Consider the following 19,926-nt stretch of genomic DNA (forward strand, 5'->3'; position numbering starts at 1 on the left):
TGGCTAAAAGTTGAATTTAACTTTGCTTCTAGTGTCAGGAGTTTTTCAGTACCCAGGAGCTTCTTCCATTCTCAGACATTTTAGAAATCAAAATCAATATACAGTTATGGCATGCAGCAAAAGAAAGAATAGGTAAATTAAGTGGACTTCATCAAAATTAAAAATTTTTGTGCATCAAAGAATGTTAAGAAATTGAAAAGACAGCCTATAGAATGGAAGAAAACATTGGTAAATCATATATCTGTTGAGGATCAAGTATCCAAAATAAATAAAGAACTCTTACAACTCAACAACAGGAAGACAGCCTCCTTAAGAAATGGACAAATGTCTTGAATAGATTTTTCTTCAAAGAAGATACACAAATGGTCAACAAACACTTGAAAAGTGCTTGAAAAGTCTAAGGAAATGCAAGTCAAAGCCACAATGAGGTACTATTTCATACCCACTAGAGTGGCTATTAAAAAAAGAAAGTAACAAGTGTGGGTGAGGATGTGGAGAAATTGTAACGCTCATATATTGCTGACGAGAATGTAAAATGGTGCAGCCACTGTAGAAAAACAGTTTGGCAGTTTCTCAAAGAGCTAAACATAGAATTACTGTGTGACCCAACAATCCCACCTGTTGTATATGCCCAAAAGAATTGAAAACAGTTATTCAAATAAATGTACATGCATATTCTATAGTAACACTCAAAAGTCAAAATGTAGGAACAGTCCAAATATCTATCCGTAGATAGATAGACAAATTATGGTATATACATAGTGTGCAGTATCATTCAGTCATAAAAAAGAGTGGAGTACTATTACATGATGTGCAATGTGGATGGACCTTGAAAACATGCTAAGTAAAAGAAGTCAGACACAAAAGTTCACATGTGGAATGCTTCTATTTTTATGAAATATCTAGATAGGAACATTCATAGAGATAGAATGTTGGTTGGTGGTTCCCAGGGGTGGAGAAAGAGGAGAATGAGAAGTAATGATTTGGTGGGATACTTTTGAGTTCATTAAAACATTTTGGACAAGCTACATAAAGGTGGTGGTTAATATAGTATTATGAGTTGTCCAGGCTGGTTTCGAACTCCTAGGCTCAGGCAGTCCTCTTGCCTCTGTCTCCCAAAGCGCAGGGATGATGGGTGGCATGAACCACTGCGCTTGGCTGTTCGCTTTTAAACAGTCAAGTTTACGTGAATTTTTCCTCGGGGGGAAGAAAAGATCAGAACTTAATGTAGGTTAAGGGCATACATGGTATGTACCAACCAGACATGGAATTGGATCCTGATTCTGCCACCTGTTTACCCTACAACCTTAAATAAATTACTTCACATATTCTGTTTTATAAAATAAGCATATTAGTATTATCTCAGAGGATTTTTGTGAATATTGAGATAGTAGATGTGAAGTGTTCAGCACATCAGCAGTAATCTAGTAAGTAATAGTATATTGCTGCTACTACTCATTTTTATTTTATTCCTTGTTTGTAGAATGAAAATACAGTATGACCTAGGATTGTTCTGAGGATTTAATGGGTCTTATAACAGTGCCGGACACATTGTCAAGTGTTTTTTTTTGTTTGGTTTTTTTGAATTGGAGTCTCACTGTCGCCCAGACTGGAGTGCAGTGGCATGCTGCCGGCCACTGCAGCCTCAACCTGCTGGGCTCCGCCGGTCCTTCCGCCTTGGCCTTCCAAGTAGCTGGAACTACAGGCGCACGCTACCATACCCAGCTAATTTTTTTTGATTTATTGTAGAGATGAGGTCTTACCAAGTTGCCCAGGCAGGTCTCGAACCCGCGGGCTCAGGCAATTCACTCACCTCAGCCTCCCAAAGCGCGGGATTACAGGCTGAGCCACCAGGCCCGGCCTGTCAAGTGTTAACTAAGCTTATTAAAGGATCTTTGGAGGGAACTTTTTCATATTCTGTGGTTTCACATCTGTGTACAAATAAGTGTCCATATGTTCATATGAAAATGACCTTTTAAAAATTGTACTATTAGTGACAGCTAAGATTAGAACCTGGTCTCAGATTCCAGATTAAGGTCGGGTATGGTGGCTCACACCTATAACCCCAGCACTTTGGGAGGCTGAGGTAAGAGGATTGCCTGAGTCCTAGGGTTTGAGACCAGCCTGGGCAACTTGGGGAGCCCTCATCTCTACAATAAATCGAAAATTAGTCGGGCACGGTGGCGCGTGCCTGTAGTTCCAGCTACTTGGAAGGCTGAGGCGGAAGGATCACCTGAGCCCAGCAGGTCGAGGCTGCGGTGGCCGTTAGTGTTCCACTGCATCCCGGCCTGGGCGACAGAGATTCCAACTCAAAAAAAAAAAAAATTCCAGATCAAGCAACTTTTAAAGGATATGGGTATATGATTGTTTCCTCTTCAGGTGTGGGAAAAACACTTGATTTTCACTTGCTAAAAACACAGAAATTGATCATTTAGCTATAAATTGTTAAACTTTGGTTGGCCAAGAGTATTATATAGGTTGTTTCTGCCTGTACTAGTTACTTTTTTTTTTTGAGTGGGAGTCTCACTCTGTCCCCCAGACTGGAGTGCAGTGGCTACTCCTGGCCACTGCAGCCTCAACCTGCTGGGCTCCGGTGATCCTTCCACCTCAGCCTTCCAAGTAGCTGGAACTACAGGCGCGCGCTACCACGCCCGGCTTATTTTTTTGATTTATTGTAGAGATAAGGTCTCGCCAAGTTCCCTGGGCGGGTCTCAAACCCGTGGGCTCAGGCAATCCACTCACCTTGGCCTCCCAAAGCGCAGGATTACAGGCAGAGCCACTGAACCGGGCCTAGTTATCTTTATTTATGTGTTATCAGAAGCCAAACTCTGAAAAACTGGTGTTTGTAGTGATTAGAGGTTGCAGTTACTCGTCTTGCCACTGGATGGTGCTTCTGCAACATTATTAAGACAAATACATTGGCTGATAATGATTCTCTCTTGATCAGCTGAAAATTGATAAATGAATTGACTGTAGTAAATTGAAATGCTCTTTTGAGTTGACCCAGGAATCTGTAAAAAAGTGAGAATTAGGCTGGACACGGTGGCTTAAGCCTATAATCCCAGCACTTTGGGAGGACGAGGCGAGAGGATTGCCCGAACCCAGAGGTTCAAGACCAGCCTGGGCAACTTGGTGAGACCTCGTATCTACAATAAATCAAGGCAAAAACTAGCTGGGCGTCGTAGCACATGCCTGTAGTTCCAGCTACTTAGAAGGCTGAGGTGGAAGGTTTACCTGAGCCCAGCATGTCAAGGCTGTGATGGTCGTGAGTGTGCCACTGCACTCCTGCCTGGGCAACAGAGTGAGTCTCTTGACTCAAAAAAAAAGAAAAAAAGAAAAGAAAAGAGAATTTTCTTTGGTGTGATTTTACATAAGCAAACCCTAAAGAAAGAATCACTGGGTCAAATCCTGTAATTGTCTGTGGCAATTTACCATATGATAGTGTTGCAGAAGAATTTGATTATTTCTCCTAGAGGAATCCTAATGGGTGGTAGGTTTTTATAGCATCTCCTGGTAACTGAGCTATTGATTTTTCTTTCCTCTCTGAATTTTGTCATAAGCTTTGCTACTGTTTGTCTTAACAATTTTTTCTATACTTAGAAAGTATATGCTGGTGCAACAAAGGTATTTACTTGCAAAAAGAGTAGAGCTGTAAAAGTTGTACTTGTGACTACAGGAAGACTGGAGGGAATGAGAGTGGAGAGGTGGCTTGGAGCCATTCGAAGAAATACAGTTATCCTTATTCATAGAGAGTGATGATTGAGTTGAAGTGTTTGACTAGTAGACAGAACATATTTGTAAACATCTTCTCTGTTAATCTAATTTTTATTTCTGTCAATGTAAGAGGTACATATTTTTAGGAGTCAGATGGTACTTTAGGGCTGTGACAACAAAGCTGCAGCTGCAGCAACAAACCTTTAACCCATGCCCACCCGAGTCTTACCTTGCTCCAAACTCTTTTAGGTCTTCTGTTATTCAACTCTGTATTTTATGTCATATGCATCTTAACTGTTAAAAAGCCTAATCTTACAAACTATCTTGTTATTGGAGATGAGAATTCAATACTCTCATACCACCAGACATTGCTGGTACCACTTCCTTCATCTTCTCAAATAATAATACCATATATTTTGGTTAACTGCTAAACCAAATAGTGTACTATGATTGCATTTCCTTTCTTGGACAACTTTTTATTTTTACTGTCGTGTATACTTCTTTCATTGTTACATTTGCCTAGATGCCAAGGCATTATCTTTACTTTATTCCAAACAGGATTGTTTAATCCTTTGAATTCAGTTTTTCATACAGAGTTTATCAATACGATTTCCTCTTCCTCATCCCTGAAAGGCATCTTTCCTGGTGCTTTCTTCTTTTCTGAACTGGTTGCTCTCTTGGCCAAGTTGATGACTTTTATTTCTTCCTCCTACTTGGCAGCAATCTCCTAGTAGCTATCTTAAAGGATGCATGGGAGCTATATATTTGCCTTACATTTGCTTTTAACTGGATAGAGGTTGAAAATACTTTTTAAGGGGTAGTGTCTTTTTGTCTTCTGGATTCTAGTGTTGCTGTTGAGAAGTTGAGAATTGTTCTTCGTCTTTTAATGTGGCCTAGTTTGCTTCTCTGCACACTTTTATAATCTCTTCATTTCTGGTGTTTTGAAATTTCTCTATGATATACTTTATTATAGGTTTTATTTTGTTAATTATACTAGGTACTTGGTGGGTTTTTCAAAATAGATTCTTTTGGTTCTGTTTTCTTGCATAATTTCTTTGATTACTTTCTATATGTCACTTGCTCTGTTCCTTTTCAAGCTTCTGTTAGTTCGATGTCACATCTTTGTTTGATCTTCTGGTTTGTTATATCTCACACTGTCTGTTTCCTTAATTGTTTTGGTGTCTTATTGGAGTCTGGCTTAGGGCTCTAAAAAGCTGACTGGAAACAGGGTGGATAAGGGTGGGGCTTGTCAGTTGGTGAGTTTCATCTAAAGGGTGAAACTCTACTTTTATTTCTCAGGGATCCTTTTACTCTTTCCCGAAGACATCGTTTATCTAACAGATATTTTTTTGAATGCCTGCTGTAGATCAGATACCATTCTAGGTGGTGGAAATTTAACCCAGCTAAACAGATAAAAATCTCTACCCCTGTGGGTCTCACATTTTGGCAAAGAGACAAAGATAAGAACAGAAATAAGGACATATGAAAAATGAAAAGTACTCATCCTGTAATCCCAGTGCTTTGGGAGGCTGAGGTGAGTGGACTGCCCAAGCCCGCGGATTTGAGACCCTCCAGGGCAACTTGGTGAGACCTCATCTCTACAATAAATCAAAAATTAGCCAGGCGTGGTAGTGCGCGCCTATAGTTCCAGCTACTTGGAAGGCCAAGGTGGAAGGATCCCCGGAGCCCAGCAGGTCCAGGCTACGGTGGCCGGGAGCCGCTACTGCACTTCAGTCTGAGTGACAGAGTAAGACTCCAACTTAAAAAAGGAAAAAAGAAAAATGAAAAGTAAGGAAGAAGGCTAGGAAGAGAGTGTTAACAGACATGGAGAAAACTTAGGATAGGGTAGGTAGGAGAAAGAGCCATGATGGAGAAGGGGAATAGTATGTATAAGAAGGTTTTGAGCAGGGACTCTGAACTGTGTGTTGTAAAACAGAAAGAAAGCAGAACAGTTAGCTAGATCAGAGTAAGATGATGTAGAAAATACTGGGTGCAGGATAGAAAGGGGAATGTGGGCAGAATATGTAAGGCCTTATTTATGGATATTTAAAAGGATTTTTGCTTTTAATCTTCGTTAGAGATGGGATTTGATAATAAGCAGTTGGATGTCTTGAATTTGGAGTTCAAGGGAGAGAGAGATCTGGGCTATAATGCAAATGTAAGAGTACTTGGAATTTAAATACATGAAATTAGGGAAAAATAGCATTTAGGGAAACTAGGGAATGAGTGAAGATGGAAAGAATTTACTCTAGTTTTTGAAATTCAGACAGATGAGGAGAAACCAACAGTAAAGATTGAGTGGCCAGAAAAAGGAAAACCAGGAGAGTTTTCATGCAGAAAAGAGTGAAGAACTGCTTCGGCTATTGCTAATGAGGTCAGATGAGGGCTTAGAAATGCCTATTGGATTTAGAAACATGGAGATCATTGACCTCGATTGAGCAGTTTTGGTGGAGTGTTGTTAGTGGTGTGTTGGTAGGGGGAGGGGTGTTAACAACAACAAAGCCTGTTTGGAAAGGACCAACAGATGAAAGGAGAAAAATTAAAGATAACATAATAGGTAAGTTTCAAGGAGATTGCTATAAAGAGGGACAGAAATGAGTGGGGAAAGGATCCTTAATCTCGAGAACGTATTTAAGAGGGTCTGTGGTAGAGCCTAATACTTGTGGTTATTGACTAGATGAAGTTGTGAGAAAAACACAGGAGTCTAGAATGAGGCTTCTATTGTGACCAATAAATCAATTAGGTGCCTTAAAATGAACTAAATTCTTACATGTTTTCCAATGATACCTAGTTTTCTATTTCAGGGTGTTTAGCGCTTTCAGTCTGTGCCCTAATTTCATCTTTTCTGAAATAGTGTCAGTTGTCAGGTTTGTCATTAAGATTAACTAATAAATAATATGCCTAACTGGAATTGTTGGTCTTGTTCCAAGTTAGTCTTGATGACTAGGTCATTTTAGGATAATTTTCTGAGAAAAAAAAATATGGGCTGTAGACATAGTTAAGAGTAATGCTGGATAAGTGGCCATTTTTTCTTTTGATTAGGTAGGGGTAACATAATAGGCGCAAGCTGAAGTATTTTGACAAGTTAAGAAGCAGACAGGCTCAAGTTAAGAGGGGAGCAATGGGGTAAACCTGAGAGTGGGGCCATTGCAGATTCTGGGGGCCAAGAAAAAGTAGCTAACATGTTTTGTTAAGGGATGATTTTAGAACATTTCTTGAGAGATTAGTTATTAAAAATGAGATATGGAGTAGGGCTCTGCGAGTTGGGGGATAGGTATGGGTAGAAAAACCATTGAATTTACATAGCATTTTTTCCACCCAAAAGTTTTTAGGCAGGGACTTTGTTTTTTACCATTTTCCTTTCCCTCTCTCTGGATCCTGTAAATATTTGTATTAAAAATAATTCCTAGCCGGGCTCGGTGGCTCAGCCTGTAATCCCGCACTTTGGGAAGCTGAGGTGAGTGAATTGCCTTGAGCCCGCGGGTTCGTGACCCGCCTGGGCAACTTGGCGAGACCTCATCTCTACCATAAATAAAAAATGAGCCGGGCGTGGTAGCGTGCACCTGTAGTTCCAGCTACTTGGAAGGCTGAGGTGGAAGGATCGCTGGAGGCTGGCAGGCCGCTCCCGGCCACTGCACTCCAATCTGGATGACAGTGAGACTCTAACTCAAAAAATAATAATAATAATAATAATAATTCCTACGCTGAAAAAAGTTGTGGATTCTTTAAACATTTAGTTTTAATTCATTGTGTATACTATCACCCATCTGCTTGACATGGGAAGAGGATATTGGCAGTTCACATCAAGCCAATATTCATTAGAATCATGTAGCAGGTTCTAATTATCTTTTATTTTTTATATATTTTATTAAGATTGCATCACATGTTTTCTTCTGAAGCTTGATTTGCTTTTTTTTCTTCTTTGAGTCGGAGTCTTACTCTGTTGCCTAGGCTGGAGTGCAGTGGCACCCTCATGCCTACCGTAGCCTTCACCTGCTGGGTTTGGATTATCCTTCTGCCTCAGCCTTCCAAGTAGCTGGAACGACAGGGGCGCGCCTCCATACCCAGCTAATTTTAAAAAATTTATTGTGGAGACAAGATCTCGCCATGTTACTCAGGCTAGTCTGGAATCCCTGAGCTCAGGTAATCATCTCACCTCTGCCTCCCAAAGTGCTGGGGTTATAGGCGTGAGCCACTGTGCCCAGTTTTTGAATTGCCTTTAGATCTGGCTTGAATAGATAACTCTCTTGTGTTAATTCCATAAGAGTGAAACTGAGTCTTTTTTTTTTTTTTGAGTTGGAGTCTCTGTTGCCCAGACTGGAGTGCAGTGGCCACTCCTGGCCACTGCAGCCTCGACCTGCTGGGCTCCGGTGATCCTTCCGCTTCAGCCTTCCAAGTAGCTGGAACTACAGGCGCGCCCTACCATGCCCGGCTAATTTTTTGATTTATTGTAGAGATGAGGTCTCGCCAAGTTGCCCAGGCGGGTCTCGAACCCGCGGGCTCAGGCAATCCACTCACCTCAGCCTCCCAAAGCGCGGGATCACAGGCTGAGCCACCGATCCTGGCTGAAACTGAGTCTTAAAAGATAAATGGGTGGCCAGATGTGGTGGCTCACGGCTGTAATCCCAGCACTTTGGGAGGTGGAGGTGAGAGGATTGCCTGAACCTAGGAGTTCAAGACCAGCCTGAGCAACATGGCAAGACCTCATCTCTACAATAAATAAAAAAAATCAGCTGGGTGTGGTGTTTTGTTTTTGTTTTGTTTGATTGAGTCGGCCTCTCACTCTGTCGCCTATGCTGGAGTGCAGTGGCACGTTCACAACCACCATAGCCCAACTGGCTGGATTCAGGTGATTCTTCCACCACTCCTTACAAGTAGCTGGAACTACAGGCACATGCCACCATGCCCTGCTAATTTTTTGATTTATTGTGGAGACGAGGTCTTGCCATGTTGCCCAGGCTGGTCTCGAACCCATGTGCTTAGGCAATCCTCTCGCCTCCGCCTCCCAAAGTGCTGGGATTACAGCCATTAGCCACCACATCTGGCCCCCCTTCTCCCTCCCTTCCTACCTACCTCCTGCCTCCCCTTCTCCCTCCCCCCCAGGGCTACCAAAACTCAAGGAGCTACATGGCCACACCACATCTTAGAAAAGCAATGGCAACTGGTGTTTGAAGTTGAATGCCTTTTAAACTTTCCCCTTGATGGGGGCAGGTCATTAAGGTGACAGGGTGGTAGTCTCTTCCATGTCATCATAAAAGGGATAGGCAAGCACAGGTACTGACGTCAGGTGGTGGACAGCAGGCAGATGGGTGAGCCCGTCACATGACTTTTGCCATGTTGATGGGATCTGTGCCAGGAAGGGCATAAAAGATTGATTAGGTTAACTTGTCTGCAAAACAAGGGAGTTGTAAAATGATTATCAGTAGCTGTCTCTGAGAAACCTGTTCTGTCCCTGGCTAGTGATTTGGAGGGTAAATTAAAGTGAACTGCTAGAAAAACATAAATCTCCAACTATAATTGTAGGTTTGTGCATTTCTTTAGCAGTTCTATTAAGTTTTGCTTTATGTATTTTGAAACTCTGTTATTAGGTGCTAAACATTTATATTTTTATCCTTCCTAAATAATGGACTAGTTTATCATTAGAAAATGACCCTTTATCCCTGATAGTTTTCTTTTGTTCTGCAAAGTAGTGAAGCCTATGTTTTTTTCCCTACTAGAAAACGTCTTTTTTTCTCACATATTAAAATATTAGATATTTTTTAAAAATTTACTTTTTAATTTTCTAATTTGTAACAACTTTCTCTATAGCTATTTTTACTACCATCCTGGATCGTGTATTACTCGTATTTACAATTGCATACATTTGCTCAGAATTGCATACTTGGTGAATATCCAGAACCAAACAGACAAGTTGAAAAAGTATAAAAATGTTTATTTCAGTCAATTTTAGCATAGCCAAGCACAAAGCCACAGTTACAGTTTACCTTTTTTCTGTGTTGTAGGAATAGACTTTAAGATCAAAACAGTTGAATTACAAGGAAAGAAGATCAAGCTACAGATATGGTAAGTGATACTAATTTACTTTATATAGCAGAATGCCGGGTTACTTGTTTGACAAGTAGTAGGTGACCTTTTTTGTGAAGTACAAAAACTATTGCCATGGACTTCAGCCCATGAGATTTGGATAAGTTTTTGATCTTTTCCACGTATGGTATGAACTTGGGCAAATTATAGGCTCACCGTTAGGTTCTTATGTCTTCAAACATCCAGTGTAGATAGTACTCCTGTCTCAAAGGATTGTTATTTATGTTACATGAAATAATCTGTGTAAGCCTTTAGTACAATGGCTTGCTAAAGTATTTATTTTCTTTAATATGTTTTTAAGTTTTTATAGGCGTTATTATTTTTATTTGTTTCTATAGAATTTTGCCCACAGCAGTTAAAAAGAAATTATTTGAGTTTGTATTCAAGTCTAAGTTATCGACTTTAAAATTATAATAGCAATATTTTTCAATGAATAGTATGTGTTTTAACCCAGTAATTACTAACAAAACCTTGTGAGATTTGTGTTACTCTTTTTTAAAGAACAGTTTTATTGAGGTTTAACTGACATACAGTAAACTGCACATATTTAAAATATATAATTTGGTAAGTTTTGACATAGGTATAAACCTGTAAAACCACCACCACAGTCAAGATAATGAACATCACCTCAAAAATTTCCTCAAGCCTCCTTGTAATCCTTTATAATTTCTTCTTCCCTATTACCCTTGGTCCCCAGACAGCCACTCTTCTGCTTTCTGCCACTGTAGACTAATTTCCATTTTCTAATTCTTTTTGGGGGGATGACATCTGGCTTCTTTCATTCACCATATTAGTTTGGAAATTACCAATACGTTTATTTTTATTGCTGAGTATTATTTCATTGTTAAGATATACTACTATTTGTTTATTCAGCATAATGCTACTTACAATACGTCTTTGTGTAGGCATGCGCTTTCTTTTCTTTTGGACTATTCCTGTTTTACAGATAAGGAAACAGATGCACTTTGAAGTAATTTAACCAAGGTCTTAGAGCATGTTAGGGCAGATCTGTGATGTATACATGCTCAGAATGTATGTTCCAGAGTGGCTTTCTAAATTACTTCTTTCTTCCTATAAATAGTACAGTGTGCTTTTGCTGCTCTTTCTAGTTAATGTCATTTTTCTGTCCTCATTGCCTGTCAACAATTATGTTAAATCTGAATTCATGCTATATTATTTTTTACTGTTACAGGATAAGATGGTTATGAGGATGAGTGATACATGTACTTAGCATTTAGAACAATATCTGACACATAATTCATGTTGAGTAAGTCATAACCATTATTATTTTGGGATCTTGACCTATTATGAGATTAGAACCCTAAGAATATTATTGTATTTTAGGATATGAACAGAGGTCGAAATTAGCTAAGGAGATTTCAAATCCGTATTTGGAGAGTTAGGAGAATCGGGAGAGAGTAATGTCCCAGAAGCCAGTAGATGACACTTTCAAAAATTAGGCATTCCCTTTACTTTTCTTTCTCTCTCAGTCTCTCTGTCTTTCTGTTTCTCTCTGTTTCTCTCACTCTCTCCTTTCTTTTGATTGACTCTCACTGGTCATCCAGACTGGACATCCACACCATCCAGTGGTGTGATCATAGCTCATTGTAACCTTGAACTCCTGGAGTCAAGTGATTTTCCTCAGTCTCCTAAGTAGCCAGGCTATAGGTGTGTGCCACCGTGCCTGGCTAATTTTTTCTTTTGAATTGGGGACGCACTCTGTCACCCAGGCACAATCATGGCTCACCATAGCCTTGACCTTCTAGGCTCAGACAATCCTCAGACAATTTACCTCAGCCTCTCAAGTAGTTTAGACTATAGGCACATGTCATCATGACTGGCTACTTTTTTTATTTTTTTATTTTTTGTAGAGATGGGGTCTTGCCATGTTGCCTAGGCTGAAAAACTCTTGGTCTCAAGAATCCTTCCGCCTCTGCCTCCCAAAGTGCTGGGATTGCAGGTCTAAGTCACCACGCCTGGCCCAGTATTATCTTTTAAAGGGAGCTAATAATTAAACGTAGGATAGACTTAATCAGAATGCCTTCATTATCTGACCTTGTAATTAGAAAAATCTTTATGTATAACATCTCTACAATTTGATATAAATTTAAATAGAATTTAGGCTTTTGAAAAAGAATTTCCTCTCTCCTCTCCTCCCCTTCCCACCTCTTTCCCTATCTCTCCTCTACCTTAACTGGATACAGTGGCATGATTACAGCTCACTACAGTCTCCAACTACTGGACTCAAGGAATCTACCCTTCTTAGCCTGCCAAATAGCTGGGAGTATAGCCATGTGCCACCATGCCCAGCTATTTTTTTTTTTTTTTTTGAGTTGGAGTCTCTCTCTGTCACCCAGACTGGAGTGCAGTGGCCACTCCCGGCCACCACAGCCTCGACCTGCTGTGCTCTGGAAATCCTTCCGCCTCAGCCTTCCCAGTAGCCAGAATTACAGGCGTGCGCTACCACTCCCGGCTAATTCTTTGATTTATTGTAGACATAAGTAAGGAATCTGGACTTCTGTCTGAAATGCAATGGAAGAACTGCATAGGGATTCTAGACATATTCTGGAGAGAAAATAAACAGGGCTTGCTAAGGTATTGAATGCAGGAGTTAAAAGAATGGGAAAAAAACAAAGACTGAACTCCAAGTATGTGGCACTTTACTTAGGGAGGACAATTCTTTATGGGATCTTACCACAGGCAGACAGTTAATTCTTCTAGTTCTTTTACAAAATGAAACTACTGGTTTAAGGTGACTATGCTTATGTTAGATTTGCTGCTGGTACAAGATATTCCTGACCCTCTGACACCTCTCAAAAAAAAAAAAAAACAAAGGAAAGGCAGACTGAAAGTAACTCACTATGGATATTTTCCGGAGGACCCACTACTCTATGGAAAATGCAGATAGCAAAATATATGTGTTAGAACCTTCTGCAGATCTGGGATTTGAAAAGTCATAGCTACTTCTCTATCAGCCAAACAAGCTAATTTTAGGCCTAGATAAATATGCCCTGGCCAGGATGAGACCCATCTCCACCCTTATGCAACAGATAGATTGAAAGATTCTTGGAATTAAAGCAAGACATAAAGGTCACTCAAATAAAGAAAATAAGACAAGACTTTAGTGCAAACTGAAGAAAAGTTTCCAAGACTATTTTTCAACTACAGAATAGAAATTTTCATGCTAAGAATCTGTATTTATTTAAATTAGATAATATTTTAAAAAAAATCACTGTGCTTTTTAGTAGCAGCAGGAGGTATAGTACTAAAGTTGAGGGCACAGTTTTGAATTTCAGTGTATCATAAATTATGACCAATGGGCTTTTTCATGCTAAGACCCTTCTTGAATTAATTACTATGACTGTCTCTGGATCTCCCTCTCCCTCTCCCTCCTCCCCCCCTTTTATTTTTAGAGACAGTCTCACTATGTTACCAAGGCTGGTCTTGAGCGCCTGAGCTCAAGGGATTCTCCCATCTTGGTCTCTCAAAATGCTGGAATTCCAGGAGTGAGCTACCTACCACACCTGGCCTCAAATATTTTAACCTTGTTACATAGCTTCTTTTTCCCTGGCATGTTAGCATGTAGAAGCGTTCTATCTCTGAGAGGTCCTATAAAAAAAATGTGTAAAAATTAAACAACTCTAAGTTAGAAATGTTACCATCTCTGCTATGCTGGAGTTTCATAGGTACAATGGAAATATTTTCCAGATTAATCTTTTTTTTTTTTTGAGTTGGAGTCTCACTCTGTCACCCAGACTGGAGTGCAGTGACTGCTCCCTGCCACTGCAGCCTCGACCCACTGGGTTCCAGCAATCTGTCCGCCTCAGCCTTCCGAGTAGCCAGAATTACAGGCACGCGCTACCATGCCTGGCTGATTTTTTGATTTATTGTAGAGACGAGGTTTCGCAAGTTGCCCAGGCGGGTCTCGAACCCGCAGGCTCAGGCAGTCTACTCACCTCAGCCTCCCAAAGCGCGGGATTACAGGCTGAGCCACCGAGCCCGGCTTCTAGATTAATCTTAAAGGCCACACTGGAGTACTTCATGTTCTAAAAGAGCAGATTTTAAGGAAGGCTCTCTTTTTTAAAAACTAGTATCAGTTGTTTGTTACTGTACATAAAAGCTACATAAGATTAAAATGATAAAAGGGGGGGATGTATAAATCCACAAGATCAAAAAAGAGAAGAGAAAAATCTGTGGAAGAGCAAGAGTAGATGGAACAACAGAATAAATTTAGTAGGAAAAATGTCTTATGTATTATATAAAGCCAAATATATATGAAAATAAATTTTTTTGTTTTTTTCCTAATTGGAGTCTCACTCCGTTGTCCTGGCTAGAGCACAGTGGCACACTCACAGCCACCCCAGTGTCGACCTGCTGGGCTCAGGCCATCCTTCCGCCTCAGCCTTCCAAGAAGCCGAAACTACAGGCACACACTACCATGCCCAGCTAATTTTTTGATTTATTATAGAGACAAGGTCTCACCAAGTTGCCCAGGCTGGTCTCGAACTCCTGGGCTCAGGCAATCCTCTCGCAAGTGCTGGGATGATAGGCTTGAACCACCATACCCGGCAGAAAAGAATTTTTTTTAAAAACAACTTCTGTTTCTGTTACACACAAACACACACACACACACACACACACACACACACACACACACACACACACGTATGTATACTGAGCCACAATGTAAAATGTATCTCTTACTGTCAAAACAGTTGAACCACCATACCCGGCAGAAAAGAATTTTTTTTAAAAACAACTTCTGTTTCTGTTACACACAAACACACACACACACACACACACACACACACACACACACACACGTGTATGTATACTGAGCCACAATGTAAAATGTATCTCTTACCGTCAAAACAGTTGAAAATTATTGGCTTAACCTGCACAAAGAAAGGAATATAGTTGAAAATAATTTTTTTTTAAAAAACAACTTCTGTTTCTGTTACACACACACACACACACACACACACACACACACACACACACACACGTGTATGTATACTGAGCCACAATGTAAAATGTATCTCTTACCGTCAAAACAGTTGAAAATTATTGGCTTAACCTGCACAAAGAAAGGAATATAGTTGAAAATAATTTTTTTTAAAAAACAACTTCTGTTTCTGTTACACACACACACACACACACACACACACACACACACACACACACACGTGTATGTATACTGAGCCACAATGTAAAATGTATCTCTTACTTTCAAAATAGTTGAGAAAATGCTTAGTAAAGTTTAGCAGGGGCTTGGACATAGTCCACCACTTAGAGCCAAGGTCAGGCATAAGGTGTGGAGGTAAAAAGGTGGGGAGGGGTATGATTGAAATTCAGAATAAATAAATACTTGATATCCTTCCTTGGAGACCAGCTTTAATTATAATGAAATAGACTGAGTCACAGTTCATTTGCTGAATTATTTTCCAACTGAAATAAGTGAAAATTCAGTGATCATCAAGTGAATTTTGTATCAAAGAGAACTGTTAGTTTTAAGAAACACTTTAAAACACCTAAATTCTGGCCAAGCACAGTGGCTCACACCTGTAATCCCAGCACTTTAGGAAGTCAAGGAGGGAGGACTGCTTGAGCCCAGGAGTTCAAGACCAGCCTAGGCAACAAAGCGAGACCTCGTCACTACCAAAAACAATCAAAAAATTAGCCAGGAGTGGTGGTACACGCCTGTAGTCCAGCCATTCAGGGGCTGAGGCGAAAGGATAGCCTGAGTCCAGAAGGTTGAAGCTGCAATGAGCCGTGATTATGCCACTGCACTCCAGCCTTGGCTACAGAGTGAGACCCAAATTTTAAAAAAAGCCCACCTCTCCAACCTCATCTTGTGCTGATCTCTCCCCTGTTTATGTGGTCTCCAGTCACCCAATCTCCTTTCAATTCCATAAACATGATAAGTTTTCTTCTTATGACCTTTGTGCGTGCCCTGTAGACCCCTGAATCCTCACTCTACCCATCTTACCCTAAATACCACTTCATTTCAGAGGTGTCCCATTTCAACAAATAAAACTTGAAAACTCCAGGTTCTGGCTACTGCTCTCTCTGATCTCTCACTAGCTTTGCTTTAGCCATTTTGCCCCCCCCCCCCCCCCCCGAGTGTGCCACACATGGTCCCATCTCAGGGCTTTTGTACTTTTTCTGCTTGGAATGCTTCTCATCAGATGTTTACCCTGCTGCCTTCTCCCCTTCAGATTTAAATTCTGTGTTATCTGAGAAAGGCCTTGCGTGGTAACTAGCTAAGAAGCCCAGTTGCTCCAGGTACTATCTGGCTTTTCCCAGTTTAATTTTGCCATACTTTTCATTATCTGGACTTAGATATATTTTTAATGTGTGCATTACTGTTTCCCCACTAAAATGTAAATTTTTTCAGGGTGAGGGTCCCATCTGTCTGATTTATACTTATATCCCCACCACAATACCTGGCAAATACAGTAGCTTAGTAAATAGTTGTTGACTGAAAAATGACTTTGATTGGTTACTGTTCATACTTTACTTCTCACCTTAAATATCACCTCCATAGGGTGGAACTTCCTGGTCATTCTATATATAGGTTGCTTCTTCATTCTCCATCACTGCACCCTGTTTGCTTAGCTAGTATTTGTTTGTTCCTGTCCCCATTGGTGTAAGCTCTGAGAGGAAAAGTGTCACACTTTTTACTTTTGGGGGGGATATATACATATATAGTTTTTTGAGTTGGAGTCTCACTCTGTCACCCAGGCTGTAGGGCAGTGGCATGCTCCTGGCCGCTGCAGCCTCGACCTGCTGGGTTCTGGCGATCCTTCCGCCTCAGCCTTCCAAGTAGCTGGAACTACAGGCGTGCACTACCCCGCCCAGTTAATTTTTTTTTTTTGTAGAGATGAGGTCTCACTAAGTTGCCCAGGTGGGTCTTGAACCCATGGGCTCAGGCAGTCCACTTGTTTTGACCTCCCAAAGTGCAGGGATTATAGGCTGAGCCATCGAGCCTGCCCTGAAAAAATATTTTTTTTTAGATAAAGATAAGCATAATTTAAACTCATGATTTGGGGGCTGTAGATAAATTGTATATCTATCAGGAAATCTAAGTCTTTTTTTTTTTGAGTTGGAGTCTCACTCTGTTGCCCAGACTGGAGTGCAGTGGCCGCTCTCGGCCACTGCAACCTTGACCTGTTGGGCTCCAGCAATCCTTCCGCCTCAGCCTTCCAAGTAGCTGGAACTACAGGTGTGTGCTATCACGCCCGGCTAATTTTTTGATTTATTGTAGAGATGAGGTCTCGCCAAGTTGCCCAGGTGGGTCTCGAACCCCGCGGGCTCAGGCAATTCACTCACCTCGGCCTCCCAAAGCGCGGGATTACAGGCTGAGCCACCGAGCCTGGCCGAAATCTAAGTCTTATTAAAATAAAACTCAACATGAGAAATTTGACATTGTGATTTATTAAGTAAGGACTAACTTTAATATTTTACCAAAAGCACACACAAAGTTGTGAAATTTAGAGTTTCTACCTTGTGGAGCTGATTGATGTTGGCTTTGGCCTGTTTTGGTGCTGTTAGTGCCCAGACCAAAAATAACTATCATAATAACAGCCAGAGTACACAGCTTCCCTGACCCCAGAGTATGGTAGTAACAATTAAGGAAACGAGCTATTTTAATCCCTAGGATCATATCTCTCCTTTAAAAATATGTCAATAGGAAAAATGGGATTTCCTAGCATTTCCCAGCTGTTTGTTTACTATTTTATATAAGGAAAATTCTACTGGCACTAGCTTATAATTTCATTAACTTAATCATAGAAAGTGGGCTGGAAAGAAAAATATTTAATGGCAGAGGAAATCTGAGAAATTCTGCAAACAGGCTTAGAAATTTGTATTATGGTGGCATAAAAAGATATTGTGAACGTGTACCATGTTTAATTGTGTTTCAGATATTTGACACCTCCTTTTGCTTATTGGAGTGAACCTGCTGGATTGAATTAGACTTGGGTATGTGTGTATGCATACCTAAAAATAATTTGACCCATTAACAAGCAGCTGTGACTATTTTTAAGCCCCTGACAAAGAGTCACCAGTTACCCTAGAGTTAGTGAGGCAAGCATCCTATTACCTGGTTTGAAGTAAATTGCTTTAACAATTGATAGGGGCTGATATAATGAGAATCCAGGCAGGACCCAGGAAAAGATGATTTGAGATCAAGAAGCCAGTTCATTTTGTGGGGTAGATATATTCATGTTGAGAAGTATAAATGTATGGAATATAGAAATGAAAATGTGATATAGCATGCTAAACAAATTAAATGGGGAGATCATAATAATAAGAGGGAGGATAATTGGTATAAGAGATTCTGGGGCAGTGAGACTCTGTCTCCAAAAAAAAAAAAAAAAAAAAAAATTCCTGGGAGTTGAAGTGATAGAGTAGGCAAGTTAGACTGGGAAAACTTTAAGGCTGCAGTGACGTTCCAAGCCCAGTGGTGTCTGCAGCTGCTGGTGCAAAACCGTGCATGCAAGCGAGATGGCCTACCTATAGGAAGCTTCACACCTACCTGTTAGACTCTTATCAGAGATACCTGCAGCACAGTAGTCCATCTTTTCAGGATGGTTGCACCGAGGGAGCTGACCACCAAGGCAGGAACTGGCCTAGAGACCACCTGGAGCATGTGCACCAGTAGCCAAAGTTGATCCAAAATAATCATGACCTACTTTTACCTTCATTATAATACTATTAACATAATGTAATCCTAGGGAGCCTCCCACTCCCATCAGACACCTGATACCATGACGGTACTGGTATGACCCTATAAGGCCTAGAGGCCTAAACTCTTCTGTCTGTCATGAGGGAGGAGTAACAGTAACCTGGCCCAAATCAATTCACCCATTTCTAGGAAAAGCCCACCCCAAAACGTACCCCTCAGTAATGGGGACGGGCAGAAGCAGCAGCTTGTGTAGGCTGTTTCTGCCTGTTATCCTTTCTTGAGAGTGTAATATTCATTGCTTAATAAAGCTATTTACTTGGCTTGCTACTTTGTATGTCTATTTGTGAATTATTTCCAAACTTCTTGAACACAGGAACCCAGTCATTGACATCAACCCATCGTCCCACACCGGGAGCTGTATCCCTTCTCCCTGTAACAGTAGGAGACAAAAATAAAGAACAAGGGAGTAGTATGCCATGGATCAAAACAAACTTACTGTGAACATAAATAGTGATTACTGATCTTTTTAGAGGGGCCATTAATATTTCAATATCTTTTATGTTTGCATTTCGTCACTAACCAGCATTGTAATATAAAGCTCCCTCTCTAGGTGCTGTTGTTGATTTAGCTAAGTAGCCCATTTTGCAGTATGTTCTTTCTTGGTGGAGAATTTAGTCCTAGATTTGAAAGTGTGTATATAATTTACTAATTGGGTAATGTGAATGAATGGGGGCAAAGGAAGCAGATCATAGCTAGCAAGCATTGGGGGTGGTGTTCATTGTAGAGTGCTGTGGAAGATCTTCTCTCTAACTTACTTAGGATGAAATGGAAATGCAAGTTTGTCAGGCCTCCTACGATGTGGTTGTTAGGCACTACTGGAAGCTCAGGTTCTGCATATGCTTTGTCTTAGATTTACAGCCTGGAGTTTAAGTAGGAGATTTAACCCTCCCCCCACCCCTCCGTAAGGAAATAGAGTTATTAGTTAATTTTTTTTTTTTTTTTTGAGTTGGAGTCTCACTCTGTTGCCCAGACTGGAGTGCAGTGGCCGCCCCTGGCTACTGCAGCCTCGACCTGCTGGGCTCCAGCGATCCTTCCGCCTCAGCCTTCCAAGTAGCCGGAATTACAGGCATGCGCTACCACGCCCGGCTGATTTTTTGATTTATTGTAGAGATGAGGTCTCGCTGTATTTTAGTTAATTTATACTTCTTTTTATCAGTTCAGAAAATAACTAAGCTGTTTCTACTGTGATGAAACAAATCTTTATTTTTTTCTTGAAAGCATTTATAATTACACTGGTTTTAAGGTACTCTGTAACTAAATACAAAGATTAATTAAAGATAATACAGGAGGCCAGGCTCGGTGGCTCAGCTTGTAATCCCGTGCCTTTGGGAGGCTGAGGTGAGTGGATTGCCTGAGCCCGCGGGTTCGAGACCCACCTG

General features: G+C 40.7%; 1 protein-coding gene across 1 annotated transcript in view; it reads left to right on the forward strand.

The window, feature by feature from the left end:
* Nucleotides 1-19,926, forward strand: part of RAB10 (RAB10, member RAS oncogene family) — a 107,822-nt gene that overhangs the window by 54,349 nt on the left and 33,547 nt on the right. The window contains exon 2 of the mRNA XM_008069863.1: nucleotides 9,717-9,777. Coding sequence (XP_008068054.1) covers nucleotides 9,717-9,777 — 61 coding nt within the window. The remainder of the gene's footprint in view (nucleotides 1-9,716; nucleotides 9,778-19,926) is intronic.

The sequence above is a fragment of the Carlito syrichta genome, unplaced genomic scaffold, assembly GCF_000164805.1.
Source record: "Carlito syrichta isolate Samal-C Ts95f unplaced genomic scaffold, Tarsius_syrichta-2.0.1 Scaffold312243, whole genome shotgun sequence".
Classification (NCBI taxonomy): Eukaryota; Metazoa; Chordata; class Mammalia; order Primates; family Tarsiidae; genus Carlito; species Carlito syrichta.